The sequence below is a fragment of the Colias eurytheme genome, chromosome 1 (genome assembly GCF_061535395.1).
Source record: "Colias eurytheme isolate Ceu_HAF_F1 chromosome 1, ilColEury1 Martin Lab GWU primary, whole genome shotgun sequence".
In the NCBI taxonomy this organism is placed as follows: domain Eukaryota; kingdom Metazoa; phylum Arthropoda; class Insecta; order Lepidoptera; family Pieridae; genus Colias; species Colias eurytheme.
The window spans coordinates 10286876-10300649 of NC_142980.1; the positions used below are offsets into that span (position 1 = coordinate 10286876).

The following is a 13774-nucleotide window of genomic DNA, read 5'->3' on the forward strand; positions in this document are numbered from 1 at the left end:
AAGAAAACACCGATTTAGAAATTAATTTTATTCAACACGGACTCTACTATATTCTGGAGACCTGATGATGGCTAGGGTGGAGAACATCTCACCTACAGAGATATAAAAGATGGAGTACATTATTTGACGTAATTCTATAGAACGGCCTCTACCATGTCATGGTGTATCGAATGGTTTTTTTTTTTTTTTTTTTTTTTTTTAATTTGAGATTAGGCTGGCATTTGACCATCGCTTCGCCTGATGGAAAGCGACAAGCGAGGTCTAGGATGGAGCATGCTGACCTAATAAATGCCTATTCACTTTTTTTTTGAACAAGTCCAGATTATAATTACCGGGAAACACGGACGCCGGAAGATTGTTCCATTCCTTGCTGGTACGCATGAGAAAGGATGAAGCATAACGCTTAGTGCGTATGGGTGGAATGTCGATGACATAGGGGTGGAGACCAGCACGGCGTCGAGTCCCCCGGAGATAAAAGGGAGAAGCGGGTATCAGGTTGTGCAGTTCTTCAGCACATTCACCGTGGTAAATCCTGTAGAACACTGCCAAACTAGCCACTTTTCGACGATGTTCTAAGCTATACAGTTTCGAGGTGGTAAGGGCTTCATTCCCGATTAGCCTAATCGCTCGTTTTTCAATTGAATCCAAGGCGCTAAGTTGGTATTTTGCTGCACCAGCCCAAAGGTGGGAACAGTACTCCACACCTGACCGAACTTGAGCTTTATAAAGGTTTAGGAGCTGTTCCGGTGTGAAGAATTCTGCCACTTTGGAGAGTATTCCAAGCTTCTTAGCGGCAACCTGCACCTTGGACTCAATGAAGGTCTTGAAGTTGAGGTTGGAGGAGAGCGTTAGGCCTAAAAGCTCCAGTTCATTGGACAACTCTAAGGACACATCCTGGAAAGTAGGTGTTAAACTGAAGTCGGTACGTTTAGCTGTAAAAAGGCAAGCCTGCGTTTTCGAGGAGTTAAACCTGACTAAGTTGGCATCGCCCCATTCGGAAACCGATTTTAAAGTAGTGTTCAATCGCTCAACTAAAGCCTTTCTTTGGGCCGCCAAAACATTGACCGTCTGCGCCTCGGATGCGTAACTGTCAATAACTGTGCTGTCATCGGCATAACTGTAAATATTTGGACCTAACAAATCATCTATATGAAGCAGAAATAAAGTAGCAGATAGTACTGATCCTTGAGGAACTCCGGCGTTAATGGGTAGTAGATCGGACGCACAACCATCGATCACCACTCGAAGTAAACGTTCACACAAGAAATCAGAGATCCAGTTGCACAGGCTAGGGCAGATCCCATATGCTGGAAGTTTGTTGATAAGACCACTATGCCAGACTCTGTCAAATGCCTTTGAAATGTCGAGGGATACGGCTACTGCCTCCCCGAGCTTCTCGATAGCAGAACCGAACATATGAGTGAGGTGAACCAGAAGGTCCCCAGTAGACCTTTTACGTCGAAATCCGTATTGATGATCGCTGAGGAGATCGTTACCTTCTAGATACCTCAGAAGCCGGTTGTTTAAGATACGCTCCATAACTTTACAGATAATGGAGGTGATTGAGATAGGCCGGTAGTTACCTGGGTCGCTGCGGCTTCCTTTTTTGGGTATTGGCTGGACATTGGCTATTTTCCAGGTCTTGGGAACTTTACCAGTGTCATATGAGAGACGATACAGCCGTGTTAATATCGGTGAAAGTTCAGGAGCACAACTTTTTAGTACCACAGCAGGGATACCGTCAGGTCCACTTGCTTTATTCACGTCTAGACTTTGGAGAGCTTTAAGAACTTCTCTCTGAGTGATGCGAAATTCAGGCATATTTTGACCGCAGTGAGGTAGAGAAGGTGGTAGCTTATTACTAGGGTCCAGACGGGAATTATTAGCGAAGAGATTTGCAAAGAGATCCGCTTTTTCCTTTGCAGTATGAGCAAGTGCACCGTCAGGTTTCTGCAATGGTGGTAGAGACGCCTTACAGAAATTAGCTTCAACTGCTTTTGCAAGGGACCAAAAAGCTTTGGACCCAGAAGGGTAAGAAATAAGCTTGTCCCCAATTTGCCTGATCCGATCAACGCGAGATCTTTTAAGCGTTCTTTTGAAGGATTTAGCAGCTTTGTTGAATTCTCTCTTTTTGCTTGTGATGTCAGGGTCTTTACGTGCTCTAGCATCGGCCCAGATTCGATATGCTTCGTGTTTCCGATGTTCAGCTCGTCCACATTCGGTATTATACCATGGCCGTTCTCTACCACCGGTGGATACGTCTTTAAATGGAATGAAGTATTCCATAGCCTGCCGGACAACATCTTCAATAGCACTAGCACAGATCGACGGGTCGTTTGAAGAAAAACATACTCTCCGCCAAGGGTAAGATGAGAAAAAATGGCGCATCTCATCCCAATCGGCTTGAGAGTAACGCCAAATACGCCTAGTTTGCACAGTGCTAGGTTCCGGTGGGGAATATACAGAAACAGCTTTAACAAGGCAGTGGTCTGAGGTACCTAAGGGTGATGAAACACTGGTCGAATACCTACCAGGATCTGTGGTTAGCAAGAGATCCAAACAATTAGCCGTATGACCCTCAACGTCAGGAATCCGAGTTGCCTCTTTGACGAGTTGTGTGAGATTAAGGGATAAAGCCAGATTGTAGGCATCTCTGCCAGCATGGTCGGTTTTCTTAAAGGGAAACAGCCAGTCTTGATGACAGGCATTAAAATCCCCTAAAAGAACAAGTTGAGCAGATGGAAATTTCTTTTGAACGGAGTCAGCGGCTACACTGAGATATTGGAAGAATTTGGTGATGCCCTGGTCTGAAGTATGGGAGCGATAAACAATGGCATATACTATCTTATCAACACCGATGTCGGCAAGAAGCCAAAGAACGGAGAAATCAGGATTGTCGAAATGACGAAGACGTTTATAGCAGATCTTGTCGGATATATAAGCACAGACACCGGCTTTTGGATGAAAATTATGTTCCAGGACATACCCTGGATAATCAAGGTATGCCGTGTCAGAAGGTGGTTTAATCTGGGTTTCGGTAAGAAAAAGTAAATGCGGCTTTTCTGTCTCCAGGTGGTGGTGGACAGGGTCGAGATTTGAGTGCAAACCACGAATGTTAGTATGGTGCACTTTAAAGGGGAGGAAGTGCAACCGCTGTAGAAACTTTCTTTTCCTTTTTGAACTTTTCATTTCTTTTTAAAATGTGGAGTGAATAGACAGGGAAATTGGAAGTTGATCGAGGTTTAGTGAGTAGGTTAGTCGAAGCAAACATTAAAGGTGTGCTGATGGGGGGCTAGCATGGAGACTGCGGGGACGCCCGTACCCCCCCAGTTATCGCCATCGGGTCCTCCCGTCCGGTCGCCAACCGGCACGATGGAGCAAAACTGGGATTTTTCGAAAGCGGCGGGGCAGCCTTTCACAGGTGGCTCTCCTATTACTTGGGCCCCCTACAACTAACGGTCGGCCAGCGGTCAACCGTGCTACGGATCCCGCTACCCTCCAAAGCTAGGCACCCGGCACACCAATAACGCCGCTTCATAGAACCGTAACTCACTAAACAACTAACCAGACCCAACCCCCGAGATGGCTACACCGGAACTCATGCCGGAACACGAAACCGCTTGGCGGCACGTCTCTATCCGGTGGGTGGTTGCGAGCCACGACCGAAGTCTCCCACCAGTTGGTTGCTCATTTGGCACTACCCAGGGTACACGTGTAGGGAATCTAGAGTCAAAGCCTACGGACGCGAGCAACAATGTACCCCAAATGTTGTACCCCATGGTAACAACAATGTACCCCATGGTAATGTTGACCAGGCAAATGTATTTAGCGTTCTCTGTATATCTCTTCATACCTAGTAGGAATATATGCATGCAACCTACACACACCGAAAAAAATAGGGGAACGGACAAGAAATCACGTTTTTTTCGACTTGTTATGTATTTTGTAGTTAGTTCGGGGTTAATTTTTTAAATCCTAATTTGAATGTTGGGTTGTAGCATAAAAACGCCTTCGTCACAATTCATATTTTATTATTCCTTCACTTGGTACATTCACTTGATAGTTTTCTTAAATCTTACATAAATCACAAGGCACGGCTATGGCACTTATAGACCGCACTGGTCGGCTGTTTAAGATCAATTGGCTCGCTGATCGTCTCTTCAAAAAATGTAAGCGATCGACTGACAACTAACCAACTGGAGGGGAGGTTAAGTTGTAGATTATAAATTATAAGGCGGTAGATTGTAAATACCAGAAAACCTTGTCGATGGAAATGTTCTATGTATGATTTTAAAATTTGTAACACGAATCTATTTCTTTTTTCCTCGGAGAGTCACTGCAAAGGAATTATTGTTATATAATTTATATTTTTATGAATCACTAGCTTTCCGCCGGCGGCCCCGCCCGCGGTTTCAAAGAAAAACTCGCATAGTTCCCGTTCTCGTGGAAAATCCGGGATAAAACCTATCCTATATTACTCGTGGATAATGTAGCTTTTGAATGGTGAAACAATTTTTAAAATCGGTCCTGTAGTTTATGAGCCTATTCATTACAATCAAACAAACAAACAAAGTTTTCCTCTTTATAATATTAGTGTAGAAGAAATCATCGGTTCACCCAGTTAAAAGTGCGGAGGTAACGGAACCAACAAAAAATTCAGTTGAATTGAGAATTTCGTCCTATAATGGCGTCGGCTAAAAATGTTGCTATACGTTTAGGTATGTCAGTTTTGACTTTCCTACGATTTTATACAATAATATAAAATTAAATGATTTTGTACAATATAAAAAAAAAGCTGATTTTCGGATGTATGGCGGCCATTTGGAACTGTTTGAAAAGTATGGCATGGCGATTTTCGTACATGGCTACTGGACGATGATTACCTGTGCAAAAATTAGCCTGGTACAAATGGTTGATTTTTTTTAAATCAACGCATTCACGTCGGTATTGTGGGCTGTAAATTACACCGGAAAAGTATGGCATGACACTACCGCCTACTTCTTTTTTATGGGCTATCGGTAAATCCTAAAATTTTTGTGTTACAAATCGTTTGCCTTCCGTAATTTATCCGACGAGTTCGACTAACGCCCACGCGACTAGTCTGCCGGTACCACTGTTCTGACCATGATTTTTCTTTTTGTCATTGCGTACTAAGACCACTGTAGAACCGCCATCCTGTTACAAATGACCCAAAATTTTGTCAGTATCTCCCGGCTTTGGATTGTTTTGGACCCTTAAAATATACGATAGAACAGCAATTAATCTTTTTTAAAAAATATTCAAGACACAGGGAAAGTCTGGTTACTGTTTTATAGGTATGTGTTTTCTGATAATATTTTACTGTCAAAAATTATCAACACTGTATGTTATTCAATGACGCCTTTCAAAAACAAAACTAATTTACAAACAGATTTTTATATCTTTACATACCTATTTTTAACTTTCATTTCATGGACTGCTCATGTAAATTCCTATTACAATCTGGTTTAATTTAACAACACATTCAATTCGGTGAATTTTAGCGTTATTTTGCAAAAAAAACCGCACGTACAGTCCCCCGTCCGAGTCGAACTGACACCGTCAAATTTCGTCGAAAATATGCAATAGAGGTGAGGTTTTATGTGGGTTTTATTATAAATTCGAGTTTTTTCTTGATAATTTAACGATAATAATGAAAATTGAAAAAACAATCAATACAAATTGTTACAAATATCATAACATATTTTTTGGTATAAATTTCATGTATAAATATGTAGCCGTTTTCCTAACAAAATGCGTTTTATGTTCAAAAAGGGGTTGATTTGTATGTATTTTTTTTATGTTTAGGCCGTTCTAAAATGAAAAGTAAACAATACACTTTGTTAATTATATCCTTGAGTATCACATATATTTTTTTTAACACAATCGTACCAACAGTTTCCTCAACAAAATTCAATATGTATAAGGTGTTTTTCGGTTTTGACCATAGTAATCCCCTTAAACTATCATTTATAAATAAAGTCAGATATCATCATAGTAAAATTACATTTCATTTATTCTACGGATGTAAAAGTTCAGGTCATAAGATATATTTACAAAAAGGTTCTGAAAAAACATACGAATGGACAACGAGAAAGCTTCAGAAGGTCGGATTGGAGTAGTTTTCCAGATAAGTCTTATTCGTTTAGTCTCAAACCGTTATTTTCCGTCTACCTCCACGTATCCTGCACAATGCACATCTGACCTTTGCGTCAATTCTTCTTAATGTCACCTAACTTCGACTAATTGGTGCCGGTGCGAGTGGGATTTGTTTTCCACGTATATTTTATCTAAAAGCTTTTTCACACCCTGTCAGCTCTCTTAGTCTAGTCCTCTTAGGCTTATAGCCTTTGTCCATTATATAGGATAATAGAGAGATATACGACGGCTACAATTTTATGTGTACAAAGCTAACTAACGCTTTCATGGAATGAGAATCGTATTGGCTCGCATCAAGTCGATATGTGCAAATTGTCAAAGCACTAAACTCCCATTGAAGATCATTCAGATGAAAGCTATCATCGCTTATGACTACCTTGTAACATGAATTGAGAATTGAAGGGATTATCAGACTAATAGCACTTTCCAACGTGGGAGGTACAATAGAGACAAAAGTATATTATTCGGGATGAACGCAGCTTTATAAAAATGTATCGCCGGATAAAGCTCTTTGTATTGATGGTTTTCATTTTAATATTAATAAAAAGAAAACAATAACTTATTCCACAAATCAATTACGGAACAAAAAAAGAATGAGCAGGTATTTGAAGGAATTTAATTATATATGTATAAATGCCTCATGTAGTAGAGTTGAAACATTGTTCTTAGTTATACAACAACATTGTGAAATATTAAATTATTAGCTAGACGAGGTACGTTGTTAGTGAAGAAATTAAACTTTTTGTTTTTATTCAAGAAATTGTGGGAACATTAGATTGAGAGAAAAATATGGTATTCAAACGGGTTTAGTTTTCTACATTTATCGGTTCAGTGGATATATTGCCTTATCTGTTTTGTTCTTTATTGAAACGAGTTGATTTATTTATCTACGCCTTCTGCGTTTTAAAAGTAATTGATACGTAATTTGTTAGATCTTGAGTGTACAATTTGTATCAACATCATTCTATTATTTATTTAAAAGATGCGATACATATGCTAAATGATATAATATCATTTTATACAAAGATAAGAAGACTGCTAGGTATTATCTTAAAAAGATTTTCCTCGAAGCAAATACGTGGAAAGCAAATATATACAGCAATATGTATATTGCCACACGTGTACAGGTGAGATCTCAATCATCTTAGCGGATATTATACATATACACTCCAACTTGACCTATAGCTTCTGAGCCATCACGTTAATTGAACTACATATAAAAGTGATGGACAAGTTAATTAAAACTTCTCGATATCCAACATCCTGAATTAAAATTGTATTTCAGGTGAAAATCAACGAAATTTAAATACTGTTTTGCGAGCTAACACGCGAAATCGGATGTGCGAATACAAATTCGGTGGTCGTGTACTGAAAGTATTTTGCATTTAAGTGTATAAAGTATACCTAGTATGTAAGTACCTATACCTAGTTCATTTTTGCTAGGTAATTTGTATGTGTAAGTATGAGTTAATAAATAATCAATGTAGTTTACCTATATTACCTACTATATACCTTCGCTGTCACGGCCAAACTTTTACTGATATAATTCTATGCAGAAAAAAACCTAAGCACTGCGCCGCATGTATAACGCATATGAAACGATAATTTCTGTAATCGAATAAAGCAAATTGACCATATTATTAATTAATTATTATAAACGTCACTCAGATCCAAATGAATTGATACAATAAACATTAATGGTTCACCAAAGTAAATTATATTGACGAGTACGAAAATAACTATTTGTTAATTTATCAAGTGAATAAGTTTAACAAATCCAATTCGTGTTTAATTTATTTAATGGATATTAATTCTATATCAATATTGGTATTAAAGTAATAACAAGAATAACCTATATTAACGATATACAAGTTTTACGCCACAGCCAGAGAGAAATACTTTTCTACATTAAACAGGTTTCTTTTAAATATAAAGTCGCTTGCGACACTTTTAATTTTTGAATCACATTTATAAGACTTCTAAAAGTCACAGACTCCTGCAAGTCTGGTCGCACAAACATCGCTGAAAAGAATAGTATATAAAAAATAATATGTGAAAGTAAGAGATGATTTGGTATTTCGGTATTCGATATCTTCAATTTACAGACTCTACGACATATAGGTTAGGCGCGGGTCAAACACAAGCGGCGCGTGCCATTAGCACACCTCATTCAATCTGTTTTGCACCACGTCCTTCTTCTACATTTTGTATGAAAGAACTTTGGAAAGGCGTCGAGACAGCTGCACGCCAGTCGCCACGGTTGCGCCGCGCAGGGCTAGCATATCTTCATCGTCAGAGGACGACATCTTGTCAGAGCAAAATCAAAAACTTGAATAGCGCACTCAATGCGCACCAATAGCGCTTCCGATGCGCTTCGTTCCTTTCCTTTCGATTCCGATTCAAATTTTATTATGTGTCCTTTAGACGAGGGGGGGGGGGGGTCGGATGCTTTTACATCAACTTTACAAATCGATTTTCTTCACGAGTAATTACTGGGCTTTGTCCTTCTAGATTGTTTTTTTTTTCATAGGTAAATTATAACCTACGTTGCTGTTGGAAAATTATTACAACACGGTAATTTTATATCATTATAAAACTGCTTTTTATTCATCTCTTTGTTTTCTACATGAAGGTATAAATTATTATAAGCTTTCGTAATCATACTGTATATCAGTGCATGTGTATATCGTTGAAATTATACTATATAAAGGAATAAGATAAGAATTTTTTTTTAAGAACAAAAAGACGCAGGATACTAATTGTTAATTAAGTTATTTGTAAATAATTGTTTATAAACATTTTAAACTTATCAATATAGTATTGAACAATACATAGTAGATCTAAAATCGATCGAGAGAAACAATAGCAATAACAAATAACTTTCAAGGAGCTGAGTGATATTTGATGGTAACTCCTCTTATTTTCAACAGTCATTGAGTTTGAGTTGATATTTGTGTGTTTATGACTTAACTCAAAAACTTTTCGATCGATTTTAAGACATGCTCTACTATTAGAAAGCTTTCAAATAACATACATGGTTTTAACCAAGCTTTTACTTGTATGTTATGTCTATGTTCAAATCATAATGTGTATTTTTGTATATAAACGATCGAGTCTTACGTGTAAGACTCGATTTTGACCCATTTTAATCTACTGTCTAACTTCGACTTCGCACACTTATCAATTATCGGTGATTATAAAATAATTAAATGGGTTCTTAATAAAGCGAGTTTTTTTTTAAACTTTATTTATTATCTGGTAACTAACTTTTCTTATCTCTAGCCAACCTAATATAAGTGAAGCTGCTAGTAAATTACTCGGTCGTATACTATATAATGTCCTGCTGCAGTGGGAACAAAAGGGATGATGATGATGAAACTATAATATGGTATATTCTTTACAGCGCATTACACCGCCTGAGGGCGGTGGACTGGGGCACCGTCCGCCGTGATGGACACAACATCTTCACTAAGCTGATCCGGACTCGCAACCCGAAGGACATCGAGGGCCAGGAGCTGCCGGGGCCGGGGAAGCAGCGGCTGTCGGTATGCTTATGTTTATTTATATTATATTGATCTATGTCTAGAGCGCCTTTCATAGAGATTATTATTGCATTCGGGTTTAAATCCCTTTCAATAGCTTGAAATATCTTCAATATTATCAACTTTAAATTACGTGCGTTCGATGTATGCTAGCTAACTAAACTAACTATAGATTTAAATATATTTTCCAAGAACAAGGCTATCAAGATTTTACGATTTTTCTGTATATTTACACAAAACTACAGAAAAACAAATCTGCTAGAAAATGATACATCGATAAGTTACGAATACCTTTATAGAAGCAATTTGCCCATGATTTTATTACCGCAGTACTCCGATGCGATGGATAATAAATTCGAAGTAAAATTACTATTATGTTGCGAAGTTCTCATAAAGTGTATTAGCGATTAGCGACCACGTGCACCGCCAATGTACCGTAAAAATTAAGAATAGATCGTCTATATCGTCACTAGACTATCGAGCATAAATTTACATATATTTAGCTAATATTTATTTAAAATAAAAGTAGACATATTTATATCAATGAAAATAGCCGTAGAAATGGAAATGAAAACGAAACACGTCATCGCTCAGAAGTCTGTAGTTGAACTACATTTATTGAGCTTGAAAAACATGAAAACGTAAAAGTTTTACAAAAAGCTCGCCAAACGCTAACAGTTAAAAAAATACCAGTTACGAACAGTTAGAATATACCCGTGATCCATAAAGTTTTAAAAAACTATTCCTGACTGCTGAGTCCTCTCCAATCATAACAGATAATCTCTCCTTTCTGTCTATGAGAGTTCTGCAACATAAAATGTAAAGTAATACATATATTATAGCAAGATATCTGAAATTTCTAATCACTCAAAGCGGGGCTTGTTAGCCAAGTAAAGGTTGTCTACAGCGCCTGAATTCGATTTGAGGGATATTATTAGATATTATATAAGATCTATTGGGCGATTGTCCCAATCATAATGCTCGTGTAAGTGAATTTCAAGCGCGCTATTATCATTCTAATGCCCCGAATTGCACTTATGAAATTTCGTTCTAGAAATAACGGCGCATTAAGCTGTGTAATTGGGACATGGTTCACGTATTATTTATGCATGTGGCAGCACGTATGCGAAAGCTTATAGACAAATAGTGCGCGATTACCGGATTGTCCTGCTAGTATTAAGCCGTTGAGTGTAGCGGAATGTAGCTACCCAAACGTTGAAAGATTCGGTCCATACAAATGCGGTCATTGCGGAAAATACGTTTAAACACTCGAAAGGTCATTTACATAATAGTTTCTTTGTTCTGTTTGTGTAAAGCGAACTTTATATTCGTACAATTAGTTTCTTTTAATTTCGTTACAATTAAATTTAGTTTCTTAGAACATTTAATCGATATTGTGAATGTTGAAATATTTATAAATTACCTGTATAATATCTTGATGTCAAGACAAGATAACAAAGTTTAGTGCATGTGATAACATCCAAGCATAAAATACTTCAAATTTTATGTGCCACTTACCTACTTTAAATTACCCCTTTCATGTTTTTAAAGTTTAATAACTTTAAAGAGTTAGCAGAAAGTAAGATGCTTTCCTTGCGCGTTCAAAGCCGCCTCTAGCCGGATAACATAAACAGAACTATTCATACTATACAGGATGTTCCGTAATGAGTTAAGCGTTTGAGATATCATACCTGCGGTTGACCTTACTGAAGAAGCATTTATAATGTTGAAGATAACTAAAGTGTAAAGTAAATATCTTCTTTTTTATTGTGTATGAAACAATATTTCGAATAAGGATTGTATTATTCAAATAAGATTTTATCGCGATTTATTTTTGTTAATCGACTTCAGAAAAAGGGTGCAGGTTCATAAATCGATTTTATATTTTCTTTGTCTTTTTACCTTTTGACTTTTTATTTGAAAGCCGGTGCCTGCCATTTAAATTTGGTTTAGTTCTGACATGAATTCAACGGCGGTTTTGCGTCTTTTTGTTAAAATAAAGAAATATTTCATATCAATTGTCACCACTCAATCATAAAAGAACTTCCTGTATAGTGAAGCATACATGTTATTTAGTTTTAATATTGTAAGTCCGCAATTCCTGGATCCTGGATAGGCACGTGCAGAAATTGTAAACCTTTTACAGCCACAGACTATACATTTTAATAGGCACATACATAATATATCCATAATACAATAATATGTAGATTTTTATTTCCGATACACAAACACTTTAGAGCTTTACAGCGTTAGTATTGTTCTTTCGAATGTTAAAATATGTAAATTGGTTTACATTTTCTCTGCAATTGTACTGTAAAAAACATTTTAACGTAGTGAATTATAAATACGGTAGTTTTTTTTTGGGCATGTTTTATTCAATTACCTATCTAAGATTGTAAAAACTAAAATTACTATTATTATATTATATATATTATTATGTAGGGGTCTTTTCTACATCTTAGCTTTCTTGAAACGTGTATAAAAACTGTGTTCCTTTATAAAATCATAAAATAAACGCTTAAAAGTTAAAGTCTTGAAGTGGCGGTTTAAATACTTGTAAACTTCTTATGAACCATATCAAGGAAAAGCCTTTATAGTGAAATACTGTACTTATTTACGTAGAAAACTCTTGGTGTAAGTAAGTAAAAATATTTTCTTTTTAAAGAACATGCAGGGCGACATTCTTCTCTGTTTGAGACATAGTTTGAAACGTTTTCGCACCTAATTAGGAAAATACGTTGGTTTTTAAGCAAAAGCCATTAAAATATCTGATCCTATCATGGGAAAATATTTTATTAAAAACTCACAAGCAATCCTCAACTGTAGCTACATTAATCTAATGTAAATAGTTTTAATTAATTATTAAACCAGAAATTTATTTAGTAATTTCATCTCTGTTAAATTGCGTTCACGAGTAAAATAACGTAATATGGAAAATGTCATGACTCCATGAACTTAATAGCTATGCCAAGAAGCCTCCACTTATCTGTCACTCGCATCCGCATCTCGCATTCGCACCGAAAGTGAGCTTTGGAAATGAAATATCAGAACTGAATTGTTCTTATTGATTAGGTTATAACAATCTTGATTTCCTTTGAATAACGGCTTGAAGGTCGTCTCAAGAATTGATTACTTACGTTTGAAAAACATGTTTAGTTCAATAATTATCTGACATTGGCAAAACAGAGTGGGATAGGTTTTTTATAGAATTCCTCGTAGGAGTTTCATTACTTTCAGATGAAATCTTATAGAGAATATACAACTCACATTCGTTATAGATAATATACCAAAATGATTATTTTTTTGTAAAAGTGATTCATCGAGAAATATTAATAAATAATTATTTTATTACATTTGGTCCATTTATGTATACAAAAATGGTTTCTAGCAAATTTGTCAAATCTATTTTCGGCAAATTTGTGGTACTCATTAATTAATTTCTGATTTACGTAGAAAAGCATAACAAATTAAATTTACGTACATAATATCTATTTCTGGAATTCATTGCTCGTGTAAAATGTCACGAAAATAACTAAAATCGACGTCGTTTTCACACTTAAAATGATAACCCATTTATTATAATTTCCTATTAAATTTACTCCGAGCGAAACTAAATTATATGTGAAATGTGAATTAATTTCCTTGAATTATAAATACAGAATAAAATTTTATAGAGGTCTTTGCTTTAAGGTTAATAATTTTGTAGTTTATTTGATCTTATATTATAGTTAGGCATAAATCCGAAACACGCAGATGGCGTAGTGATTAATGACTTTCGCAGACAGATGGTTTTGGTTCTATTCCTACAACTAGGAAAATATTGTGACAGTTGTGTTTTTCTTACTTTTGGTATTGATTTAAATAATAGGTACTAATAATAATGTAATATTTCTTTTTCACTAATTTTCGTAGAAGAAGGAGCTTTTTTAGCTTTGGAACGCAATTTTATTGTATGGGTATATTAATTTGTAACATGTGTGGTGATAGTGTTTTTATATCGTTCTATATATTGTGTACTTAGGATAAATAATATCATTATTTATTAACTAATGGAT

General features: G+C 36.3%; 1 protein-coding gene across 1 annotated transcript in view; it reads left to right on the forward strand.

Moving 5' to 3' along the window:
- The first annotated feature begins 9512 nt into the window (after nucleotides 1-9512).
- LOC149911198 (solute carrier family 7 member 14) overlaps nucleotides 9513-13774 on the forward strand; it is a 64797-nt gene continuing 60535 nt past the window's right edge. Inside the window, exon 1 of the mRNA XM_090106544.1 lies at nucleotides 9513-9722. Within this exon, the coding sequence (XP_089962670.1) occupies nucleotides 9513-9722 (210 nt within the window). The remainder of the gene's footprint in view (nucleotides 9723-13774) is intronic.